Source organism: Impatiens glandulifera, chromosome 7 (genome assembly GCF_907164915.1).
Source record: "Impatiens glandulifera chromosome 7, dImpGla2.1, whole genome shotgun sequence".
NCBI classification, from domain to species: domain Eukaryota; kingdom Viridiplantae; phylum Streptophyta; class Magnoliopsida; order Ericales; family Balsaminaceae; genus Impatiens; species Impatiens glandulifera.
Genome location: NC_061868.1, coordinates 48,504,410 through 48,517,546, shown reverse-complemented (window position 1 = coordinate 48,517,546; position 13,137 = coordinate 48,504,410). Strand labels below are relative to the sequence as shown.

At 27.4% G+C, this 13,137-nt stretch overlaps 2 protein-coding genes across 2 annotated transcripts; both read left to right on the top strand.

Moving 5' to 3' along the window:
* The first annotated feature begins 1,198 nt into the window (after window positions 1–1,198).
* On the top strand, window positions 1,199–2,066 carry LOC124910584 (ethylene-responsive transcription factor ERF027-like). The gene has a single exon (XM_047451255.1). It carries the CDS (start codon window positions 1,205–1,207, stop codon window positions 1,871–1,873), a length of 669 nt encoding a protein of 222 aa, XP_047307211.1. The 5' UTR covers window positions 1,199–1,204; the 3' UTR covers window positions 1,874–2,066.
* An 8,355-nt stretch (window positions 2,067–10,421) lies between these two features.
* Window positions 10,422–11,174, top strand: LOC124945964 (dehydration-responsive element-binding protein 1E-like). Its single transcript, XM_047486508.1, has one exon. The coding sequence runs from the start codon at window positions 10,461–10,463 to the stop codon at window positions 11,091–11,093; it is 633 nt and encodes a 210-aa protein (XP_047342464.1). The 5' UTR covers window positions 10,422–10,460; the 3' UTR covers window positions 11,094–11,174.
* Window positions 11,175–13,137: the final 1,963 nt, after the last annotated feature.

Below are 13,137 nucleotides of genomic sequence, written 5' to 3'. Positions count from 1 at the left end.
AATTATCTAATAATTTATTTTATATATTTAAATATCAAAATTATGCTTTATTTAATTATATAAAACTAATTTATCTTTAAAAATAAATAATATTTTTGACTTTTAACCATAATTTTTTTTTTTTAAAATTTAAACAAACATGGTTTCTTAAGGAAAAAAACAGAAAAAACCAATAACCACTACATCAAGAATCAAACCAAGCCCTTAGAAGTTGTCTGAAATTGAATTTTTGTAATTTTTTGAAATTCTTTATTTGTTTATATTTTATCATATAATTTTATTTTTTTATATAAAAAATAAACTTGACTCCATAAGCATTATAACAATCAAATTACTTAATCTATTAATTAAAATAATAATATACATTTATTTTATTTTTATAAAATTTATATTTTAAATAAAAATTGATATATATATATATATATATATATATATATATATATATATATATATATATATTAAAAATGATCTTAAACAACCTATTTTCTATAAAAAAAAAATGTTTATAGATAATAAATTCTAAAAAATCCAAAAACAAACAAACTTTTAATTTTGATTGGGAGTACAACATAATGTTATGAATTAAGTTACTATTTATGACAAAGACTAGTGGGTAATACATATACTAGTTATTAGCTATTACTTAATTAGAGCTTAATTATTTGATCTGAAATTATTTGTAAAAAATTGAGTTATCAATTATCATATTATATAATAATTAAATTTTATATTTGATAACAAATAAGCTGAAATTATATATAATTCAAATAATTAAATATAACACAATATCAAACACACTTATAGATTAAATTAGTTTGTGGCACTATCTTGATCTTGCTACTGGTAGTAAAATAATAAAATGAGTAACAAATAAATATTTAAAAGTTTATAGAGTTGATGATTAATTAACAGCTAGCTTGCGCCTTGTGCGTGTTGTGTTTTCTGTATCACTTGACACACTCACAAATTTTTTTTTAAAAAAGAAGTATGAATTCACTATAAACCCTAAAATCCCACGAATTGCCCACGCTTTTACTTTTTCTTCTTCCTTACATAAATAATAACATCTTCTATCATTTTCCTAAACCTAATCTACAATATATTTGTCAACAAACATATCACATATACACATACATACATATACTTATACGTATATCTTTCTCTTTCTCTCTCTATATCTATATCAATATATATATAAGTCACAATGGATATGTCTGACCCGACTCTTCCTCTTTCATTTTCTCTACCGCCATCTCCAGCTACTAACGTGCGCCCTTCCGAGACTAATGTGCGCCGGGAGTACAAAGCGCCAATTAGCAACAGTTTGATCACATGTCAACCTACAGTTATGTCGTCGACCGAATCCAGCCGGCCACCCGGTCGAACAAAGAGACAGACATGTTTCCGGGGAATTCGTAGCCGGAGCGGGAAATGGGTGTCGGAGATCCGTGAGCCGAAAAAGACGACGAGGATATGGTTAGGGACATACCCTTTTCCGGAGATGGCGGCGGCAGCCTATGACGTGGCGGCTCTTGCGCTTAAAGGAGAAAACGCAGTTTTGAATTTCCCAGATTGGGTTGATTCTTATCCTGTCCCTTTGTCGGTGACTCCGTCGGATATTAGAAATGCGGCTACTGCCGCCGCCGCTTTGATGAAAGGGGGAGTGAAGAGGGAGGGAGACAATGTAGGAGATCGAGAAGTGCCTGTGATGACGGAATATATTGATGAAGATGATTTATTTGATATGCCGCAGTTGTTGGTTGATATGGCCGGTGGGATGATGGTAACTCCGCCGAGGATTGATTCTCCGGCGAGATCAGATGAGTCGCCGGAGAGTTTACACGGCGAGAGACTATGGAGCTATAGTACTTGAGTTCATATATATCGATCTTAGGATAATTTCATCAAGATAAATGGGAATTTATTTACATATCATGATCATCACCATCAAATAGGGAATAAATTAAACGTAAGAATGGGAGATGGGGAGAGATTGAGGAAAAGATGATCGATTCGTGGTTGTCGTGTGAACAATATACACATAATTATGAATAGGGTTCTTGTAATTTTTAAGGATTTGCTTTGTTCATGATGATCTATCTATCTTAAACACATTTTTATGAGATAAAAATAATCAACCCATTAGACTTGACTCCTTTATTACATCACATATACATCATCTAATCACAATTCACAATTCTTTAGTTTGGATCTATTTTTAATATCAACAACTCCTTTCAAGAAAAATCATGACATACATCATCATCATATATATTATATTTATATATATATATATATATATATATATATATATATATATATATATATATATATATATATATATAATAATTAATTATTTTACACACATTCTTCTAAAAAGTTATCTTACTTTATGCTTAGTGGAGGAAGTTTGTTTTAAAAATAAAATTAATTGCTACATAATATATGATAATCCGAGGAATGTTATTAATGATGGATATTATAAATTTATGAGTTTTTAATTCTCGCTCGTAACACTTTAAATTGTAATAGAGGTATAATATACTAAATTTCATTATTAAATATATTATAAACCTTGTCTATTATGTCATACTTAAGTTTTGAATGGCATATGAAGTGTTGTAATTTCCTTATGAGTTTATATAGTTGTTGTTTTATGTATTGATATTTGAAAATTTTGTTTTGATTAATTCTTATTAAGTTTAGTCAAATTATTTTTATCATAATTTTGTAATTTTTGTAGTAGTATGATAGAGGATGGTTATAAAATTGATTGAGAGATTTTTGTGTTCCTCCACAAGGGCATATAACAAAATTAATTATATTGTCTTGCATTGGATTACTTTGTGTCTTTAAAAATGTCAATATTTATTGTTGTTCAGATTGATCCCAAAAATTTTGAATTCAGAGTATAAACCAGATACCATTATTTTGAAAGATAACAATGAATACTTCTAATAATAGTCTTCTTCTTGCACCTTGTTTGTAAATGTTCATTTTAATAAAAAGTTACATTTTCTTTTGATAAAGTATGATAAGTGAATGTTTTTGGAAGCTACCTACTAAGAAAAATAAGAATGGTCACAAGTTCATCAAATTAAATAAAATTAAAAAAGAAAACAAACAATGTCAAAACTCCACAAAGATATGGTGTATGCACTAAAATTAATGTTTGCAATCTCACAAGGGTACTTGAAGAGCTTTTTTTTTTTTTATCAAATTCATCGCATGAATCAAATCTTTCCTAAGCATTTGGCTAATGTTTATTTGAGCTCGCCATCAAAATTATTCCGAGAATTCTATATTTGTTTACAATGACGACTTGTATACTAAACTCAAACTCAGTTTCTTTTGTTGGTTTAGTTATACTATTTTTTTTTTATTAATTTGTGATAAAAATGATGAGAAAACTTATTGAATAACAATCGACTGCCATGATCATTGAGTTGAATAGTATTATCGGAATATAAACTACAATTACAACATTCAATTCATGTTTTCAACATTCCACAAATTAAGCTCAAAATGGTCTTAAATGTATCGAAAATTTCTTATCATGTATGGCTAGATTTTTTTTTCCCATTGTTTAGGCTACCGCGCGCGGGCTCACAATAATGGGGACCATTAGTAGTACTATATATTTATTAGTGGTGCATCAAATAAAATCTCTAGCTAAATAAAATAATTAATTTGTTCGAAAGAGACCAGTCTGACGAACTATGATTTAATTTCAATGCAAATTTATTATGTAGAAGGATAAGAGAAATCTGAAATGCGTACGTATATAGATGAAGAAAGGATTCCTAATTGTGGACCTCAGCCATTAATTTTGACTATATAGGTTTTGTTTCTTGACTCTTGGCTAGCTAGCCCTAGATCAAGAATATCTGTGGAAATATTTTGAAGTATATTCGTCAAAAAAAACCTTCAATTTTGGGCCTTGATTGAATAATCAATTATTATTTTAATAAATCATTCATATAATCAACCCTAACTATTAAAACAAGCTTACATTATTAATTTTATGTGTGTTTTGTAACACTTTGATTTAGGCACTCTCAATTATATATATAATATTGCATGAACATTTAAAATTTTTTTGTAAAATTTCAAAATATTAAATACTACAAATAAATATTTCACCTAAAAAAATCAGTTTTAACCCTTAATTACCAAAACAATTATTTTTAAAGTAAAGGGTAAATTTGTTTAAATTTCATGCTTCCAATAATCATTTTCATCTAAAACAAGAGGTGTTACACATTTCTTGGATCTTGTTTACCTAGTTGTGATTTTTGATATTGTCTTAGTGTTTTTTTCTTGATTTTTGTATTTAAATTGCTATTTCTCCAATTAATGTTACTTTTTACATCCACGTTCTACTATGATGAAACTTTAACATATTTTACATTTCAAGATAATAATAATATAATCATAATATTATTAGAAGATTGGTAGAGGAAATTTGAGAAAGAATAACTGAAAAAGAATAAAAATAATTATTATTTTTTCAATTAATTGTTGTGCCAAATCCTTCCTCTAAGGTCTTGTTCTCTTTAGGTTTTTTAAAATTCTAACAAAAATCAGTTTTCCAATCAATCATTTCTCAATAATCACATAACTCATTTCATAGTCAAAATACTAAAATACCCTCTATTTTAAATTATTATTTTTTATTTTATTCATATATATCAATACTCTTTAAGTCTTTTCATCAAAAATAATCATTATCTCTTCAAAATTATCATCCATCATTATTTTTTTCTTAGATTTTTTAAAAAACCCCACTCCAAATAAGGCCTAAATATATAGGCCTAAATATATATATATATATATATAGGAATACTATTATAAATAGTAATAAATAATTAATACAAAAATAGTGGTAGGGCAGAAAAGGGAAACAAAAGAAAAGTTGTTTCATCTTTATGTCAGTAGAAGTCGGCTAGAGAGAAAATAAATAATATATATTATATATTTTTGAAATTACAAATAACAATAATATTATAAATTTAAAATATGTATGGAAGTTGTTTACAATTTTTAAAATTAAAATTAAAATATTAATCATTTCATCTTATCCCTTGATTTATATCAGCTGGGATAAATAGATTCAAAATTTATTTAAATAATTGAATCGTTCTGATCATTCACATAACTTTATCCAAATCAATAAATTAGTGTGAATGAATCTCGTCTATCATTAATTAATATTGTTTTATATATAATAGACTAGGTAGCTTAAGTGAATATAATTAATTAAACATTAATATATATATATATATATATATATATAATAGACTAGGCAAATAGCTTGAGTGAATATAATTAATTAATTAAACAAGTGGTTATTAGTAGTGTACGTAACAGTAACTACAATTAATTAGTAAGATACTAATTAATTAATTATATATTCCATTTCTCTATCAATCAATCTGTATCTTTGAATGTCCATGCATCATTAGACCTTGTTATTGTATTTTCATGGCCGACATGCCCCCACATCTCTCTCGTTCATTTTCTTTCCTGAAAGCTATTTGTCATTGCTACCTCTAATAGTTATATATAATTTCAAGAAAACAATAATTTTTCATTTTCTCGTATACATACATGAATTCATGTTAATTATATATAACCACAAAAATATTTATATTTTGAAGTAATATCAAGCCAGAGCGGAAACTCCAATTACCTTCTAGGTTTCATTAAAAATAAAAATAAAAATCAATAAAATTGGATTTATGTCATACATGGTTAACAAAATATTTAACAAATTTAATTATTCTATGTTTATTAAAAATAATACAAATCTATTATATTTATTTAATATAACATAAAATATATATAATTACTTCACTAAAAAATAAGTCTAGTTTGAACACAAATTATTGAAAATGAAATATCAGTAAGTTAATGTCCACTTGTATAATTTATTAGTGTTTGAGCAATATTGAAGACAAAAACAAATCATGTTAGTTATGATCATGTAGTTTAATTAATATAATTAGAGATGTATAAAGAATTTCAAGTGGCACCATGTTCTTTACCAGAAAAGGGTATATATAATCCAACGGGCAATAAAGGATTTAATAATTTAAAAAAGATTGCTAATTAAAGAATAAATACCCCCACCAACTTCACAAATCAGTAAGATAAGCATAAATGACCAGTTTGATTCGGTTTATTGCTACAAGTAAGTCGTGATTGCGTAATGAGCTGCTAGTCTATATAATAATTTTAATGAATAAGTACCGATTGATTGAGGATAAATAAAATTAATTATATTTTAGTGAATTAGTTGGATAATCGATTAACTTACATAATTAAACGTATTAAAACACACTCAGGTAGAGCAAATAAGTTAAATAAAAAAATTGCGGAACAATATTTAACCACCAGATCCCCATCCATTTGTCTCATGGTAATTAATTAAGTAGATCCAATGATTCACACACATTAATGTCAAGATCACAAACAGTGATTGTCTTGAGGGGGGACAATATCCATACCTTTTTAGGATCGATTGTAACTAATTCTAACGACCATATCTTCAAAAGGATATCAATTTTTTTTATCTATATATCAAGTCCACTTTATTACTATTATTATTAGTGTTAGTTATGATTGTATTATCTTACTTGAAATTTTAATATTTCATAAGTTAGATATAGTAAATAATTTTTTTATTGTTGAACTACCCATAAAATTTAAAGACTTGAGATATCTTTTTTAAATATTGCTTACAATTATTGTCCATTTGTACTTGACGAACAAAAATTGCACATGAAAAATGAGCAAATGAACAATCGATAATCTCCATCAGCCCAATATTTGAATTTTGAACTCATAACAAATGATTTTACCTAGACAATTAGTAATTAATGACGCTACTATACCTTGCACAACAATTAAGTATATATATAAACATATATTAAGAATGATCCAAACAAACCCGGATAAAGAATTCATGAATATTTCAATTCTTCAAAATTTCTCGAATTATCTAAAGCTATAATAATAAATGAGATGTAAAATAAAACACCTAATTATTATTACACAAAAGTTACACCTTTCACTTATCTGATAGATTATTATTCTCTCCCAAAAAAATAACTGCCCAAAGAAGTAATAGAGATACTAAAGAAAATATCACATTACCTAGCTTCATTTTGGATTTTGTTTTTGTATGGAATTGAAGCAGTTGCTTAGACTAAAATAACATTAATAATTTATCAATATATATTTAGTTAAGTTATGTTATAAAAGATAACTAACATGTATTTCGTACATTTGCACGAATAATGATATAAAAAATCGTGAAAAAATATTACGGTAAAAATGTGATAACATTTTGAAAAAAAAATTAACCGTTTTAAGTTTATGGGCGGGTAAACTCAGAATCCGACCCAAATATCTATTTACTCCCACATATATATCCAAATTAACCACAGTTCTCGACCTAGCAATCCGGATACTTTAAAAATTAAACATCATTATATATATATATATATTAGTTAATTACAAAGTTGAACATATATTATTAAAATATCTCGCGTTCATCAAACTTGATATTCATTTTAAAATATAAAGTGTTATTAGCTTAGTTGGTTAAAGGGTTGTACTTATTTTATTAGGTTGCAATAAATATATATATATATATATATATATATATATATATATATATATATATATATATATATATATATATTAGTTAATTACAAAGTTGAACATATATGGTTAAAATATCTCGCGTTCATCAAATTTAGTATTCATTTTAAAATATAAAGTGTTATTAGCTTAGTTGGTTAAAGGGTTGTACTTATTTTATTATGTTGCAAGTTCGAACCATGCTTATAGCTTTTTTAATGGTCAACCCACACTCCGACCCAAGTATCCATTTACTCTCACATATATTTTCAGATTAACCACAGCTCTTGATCCGGCAATCCGAACATTTTAAAAATTAAGCATCATTTTATATATATATATATATATATATATATATATATATATATATATATATATATATATATATATATATATATATATATATATATATATATATATATATATATATATATATATATATATATATATATATATATATATCATCTAAACTAAAATTCAAATGAAATATTTGAGAAAAGAAAATACTTATTAAAAACTTTTGTTTGGTAACCTTGGAATTGAGAATTAAAATGTAATTTTATAATTCTAAATTCCACTCATTTTAAGTATGAATTGTAATTCTATTTGTTATTACGATTTTTTCAAACAAAATAACTTATTATTTTATCATTTAAAACACGATTAAAGTTTTTAATCGTAATTTTTTTTTTAATTTAGTAAGTTAACATTTTGAATTTAGTAAGTTAATATATATATATATATATATATATATATATATATATATATATATATATATATATTAATTTAAAAAGTTATCATGTTGAACCGATATTTTGTTTTTGAATTTAAGAAATTAAAATGTCGAATCGATATTTTTTTTAATATAAGAAGTTAACATGTTGAACCGATATTATTTTAATGAAATTCGAAGCCTAAAAAAATTCTTGACATTTGAACTATTTTAATTGATGGTGTCAAACCAATATTTTAATAAAATAGATAATATATATTAAAATTATTTTTATTATATTTTTTTTATAAACATAGTAATTGAGAATGAATTACAATTATATAATTTTCTCAGACCTAGGAATTAAATTGTAATTTAATGTCAATTCTCATAAAATTAAAATTGGAATTTCATTCATCCAAACCTACTCTAGATGTTTCTTGTCTAAACGCTCCATAAATATTTTGAACTATTCTCTATTTTATTTATTGGTCGCATAAAATCCTAAGATTTTCTCAGCAAGAATACGAGACAACCCACACCAAAATTGTTGAATTGTCAATGAATTTTTATATTTTCAACAAAATTTATTTATTTACATCCAAATAAAATAGTTTAAATTAAACAATCGTTAACATAATTAAAGTTAATTTCAAACTTGTGTATGCCAATTGCATATATATTTTTGCATCCATGCTGAACTCTGATATGAATCATATATAGTCAATTAATTGATTGATTAATTAGTACTGTTTGCAATGCTTATAATAGTTTTATTTTTATTAATTCAACTATATATAATATTGGCATGTGATTTTTGAACTTTTTGTTTTCTATTTTTGTGTGCATAATATAATTATATATGTGTGTTTGAACCCCACATGTTGCCTCTTTTAGTTAGGACAACTTGGAAGCACGTTTCACAATGAAAGAAGTTGCCTTTTTTTTAACGGGATAATTCCGTTGATGGTGACGCAAAGGATAACGTCATCAATATTATTGGAGGAGTTAATAAATAATAATTCATTGAGTCCTATTGTATCAATAACCAACCAAATAGTATCATTATTCAACTATTAGTTGATGATGTCGTGTGAAATATTATTTAAGACATACTCGTTACAAAAATTAATAATTATAAAATAGAAAGTAGAACCTGCTTGGACCACCAGAGGAAAGAGATTCTCGTGATGACCTTCTCAAACTTATAAATATAAAATGAAACTGATTATTGTTGGGGTTATTATAATTTTCAACATTAAAAAAAAATATATTAATTTTTACATTTTTTATTTAATCAAACTTTTCTTTCTTTTTCAAAACAAGAAAAAAAAATAATTAGATCGAATTATTCTTATACTTCCAATGTCAAACTTATAATCATTTAAATTTATAAAATCGCCGTTATCCTTTTTGTTAAAAATTCTCCATTGCAATTTTAGCAATTGTGGTTAGTTATCCATATGTCTTTTCGGGCTTGTAATGATAATGGGCTTCCTTCTTCTAGAGCCCAAACAAGTTGTTGGACTTAATGAGTTGAGCAAAGGACAAGCCCAAATAAGTAATAGAGGAGTCAAAGTCTAAAGTTTACTTTAAAAATAATATAAGTAAATTAATCTTTAAAAAATATTATTTATTATTATTTGTATATATAAAAATATTAATAAAATTAATTTAAGAAACAAATTATACAAATTAGTTTTTTAAGTTATTTTATTTGATTAACATAAAAATCAATAATTTATAAACTATATTAATTAAACATTTTCTTAATTAAAGGAGTGCGATATGAAGAAGCACGTGGTTTGGGTCATTCCGTGTGTAAACCGGGTCGCAAACCAATGGTCCCATTTAATCTCTCTCCAATTCAACGCTTAAATGATCTGTTTTGGATTAAGACAGTCAAGGGTCACTCTGCCACGTCATCAGACAGACAGCTATACAAATTAATCCACAATTGCCAACCTGGCAAAAGAAAAACCGTGTTCGTGTCCATTTCGTAAACACGTGTGAACGAAAATTTGCATATAAATACATTTTACTAAACAACACTTTTAGAGTCAAACCATAAACAAAACAAAACAAATTAATTCGATTCGATATGTCTGAGTATAGTTCCAACTCCTCCTCCTCCGATAATATCTCCGCCACCAATTCTTCCGACGAGGATCAAATCACACTTGCATCAAGTCAACCCAAGAAGCGAACCGGGAGAAAGATTTTTAACGAGACAAGACACCCGGTTTACAGGGGAATTCGTAAGAGGAAGAACAACAAGTGGGTTTGTGAGGTTCGAGAGCCTAAAAAACAATCGAGAATATGGCTAGGAACTTACCCAACTGCCGAGATGGCGGCTAGGGCTCACGATGTGGCGGCGCTGGCTCTCAGAGGTCGGAAAGCGTGTCTGAATTTTGCAGACTCTGTGTGGCGGTTGCCGATACCGGAATCGGCGGAGGCAGGGGATATCAGGAAGGCGGCGGTGGCGGCGGCGGAAGAGTTTCGACCGGAGTTAATAATTAGTAATGGAGAGGGAAATAGAAAGATTATTAGTAGTAGTGAAGATGATGGTGATGATGAGAAATTAGTTATGTATGTTGATGAAGAAGCGGTTTTTGGATTGCCATGGCTGCTTACAAATATGGCTCAAGGCCTTTTGCTTTCTCCACCTGACTTTATTATTTGGGATCAACAAGAACAAATTCATGATCCTGAGGTCTCATTATGGAGTTTCTAATTTATAAACAACCTTTTGTTTTTTTATGAGAGTTTAGAAAATCAAGTGGATATAATATTATGGAATGAATGACAATTTTACACAATATTCTATTTTCTTTTATTATTATTATTTTTTAAAAAAGTAACTTATATTAAAAATAATAGTTTTAGCACCACGACAAATCATTACACAAAAAAAAATCGAAAATGTTACTCATTACTCAATAAGTTATCGAACTCGTAAATTCTCAAAAAAAAAAAAAAATTACTCTCCCGACAGACTTTACTGTCTTCCCTGAATGAATCTCAGAAAACGTCGTAATAATAGTATTATGAATAGTCCAACAAAAATAATTGAGATAATAACTCAAATATGTAGGTTTGTCGTATAGTCACGTCAATCCAAACTTTTCAACAACAACTTACAAACTCAGACATCATCCAATTAATTATCTTAGAAATACTCCACAAAAGACTCAAAATATTAGTCATCTATCGACAATGTAAAAGTAAGTGAATTGTCGATTCAATCTCTTTAACCAATACTCGACTATATTTATTAAAAATTAATTTTTTATTTTTCCAAAAAATTTAAAAAATGAAGAAAATAAAATACAAGCATGTTGTCAAAGAAGTTATAGAACTCTTAGATCCTGAAAAAGAACGATTAATTTTTGACCGATTCATTGTCTTTCCGAAACAAATCTTATAAACCGACTTCGCTGTCTTTCTGGAACAATGTACTATGTGTCTTTACGGAACGAAGTACTGTTTGAATAATATTTGACTTGGACTTAAATAGTTAACTCTTACTAAAATGGTTTGTTACGTTATGAACGCCCTACTAAAAAAATGTTACTTGGACGAATTTGAATCCACCTTTCAAAAGTTTTTACTTTTATGTCAATGCTTTATGTTCAAAACGGGCTAGCAGATTCATGTAGACATTAGGTCGTTCATGGTGACTGAATCTTTTTATTCAGACGCTCAATTTTACGTTTTGTTTTCCTTGTCATAATAATATGATTATGAAATGATACAAATTGGACGACTATTATTAAACGATATAGTCCACTATAAAATAATTATGATGGTAACTCAAATATATATGTATAACATATTAGTCGGCTCAATCCAAACATCTGAGTAATTATACAACTACACAATTAGGACTCGGGTATCATCTATTAAATCTTAGTATACACCAAAAAAAAAATAAGTGAGTCGTTGATTACGCCTACTTATAACGCATACTATCATATGAATGATTTATTATATACAAATGTATTAAAAAAAATATACAATTATAATAACATTATAAATTACAATAATATAAAATAAAATATTATTAGGGAGCAATTTAAGAATTTGTGAAAAAGTTGAGGGGAAAAGATACAAATTACCCCCTGGGTGTAAAATACTGAAATGCCCTTGTAAGAACATTGTTACTATAGCCCTTGCGAGAAGAGAAGTGAAGAGAGCACAATAAATAGATCTTTTAGGTCTGATGAAGTTTCATTTGTACAAAAAGCCCCCAAGAACTCATCGATCGAATGAGGCTCGAGAGAGAAGGTTTCTGAGGGTGGTTGCCCCTCTCTCTCTCTCTGTTGCCGGAGATCTTCAAATCCGGTTATCGTCGGAGCCGATGATTTCATCTCTAGCTAATCTCAACAACCCTCTTTCAGTGTGTGTGCGTTTCTCTCTCTTATTTTTTCTGAAATTAAAAGAAGAAGAAGAAGAAGAAGATGATGAAGAAAAAGAAGAATGAACATGATTAATGTTTGTTTGTTTGTTTGTTTGGCTTGTTTGTGTTTGTGTTGAACATCAACATCGTCATCATCATCATCATACAAACATACTTTTAAGGTCTAGTTTGATCAAGGTGTTATTTATTTATTTATTAATTAATTTTAAGGGTTTAGGGTACAAAAACAAACAAAGAGGCAGTGACGATATTTGTCTTAAGAAGAGTGAGTTCAAGGGGGGGCGGGGCGGCGGGGGATCGGTGACCCGTGCCCTGGCGAGGCAACTGATCAAATCGGTCGTTGCAGCCATGGTTGGGT

Excerpts from the sequence above, each read along its gene's own strand:
- LOC124945964 (XM_047486508.1), top strand. The coding sequence starts at position 10,461 with ATGTCTGAGTATAGTTCCAACTCCTCCTCCTCCGATAATATCTCCGCC.
- LOC124910584 (XM_047451255.1), top strand. The coding sequence starts at position 1,205 with ATGGATATGTCTGACCCGACTCTTCCTCTTTCATTTTCTCTACCGCCA.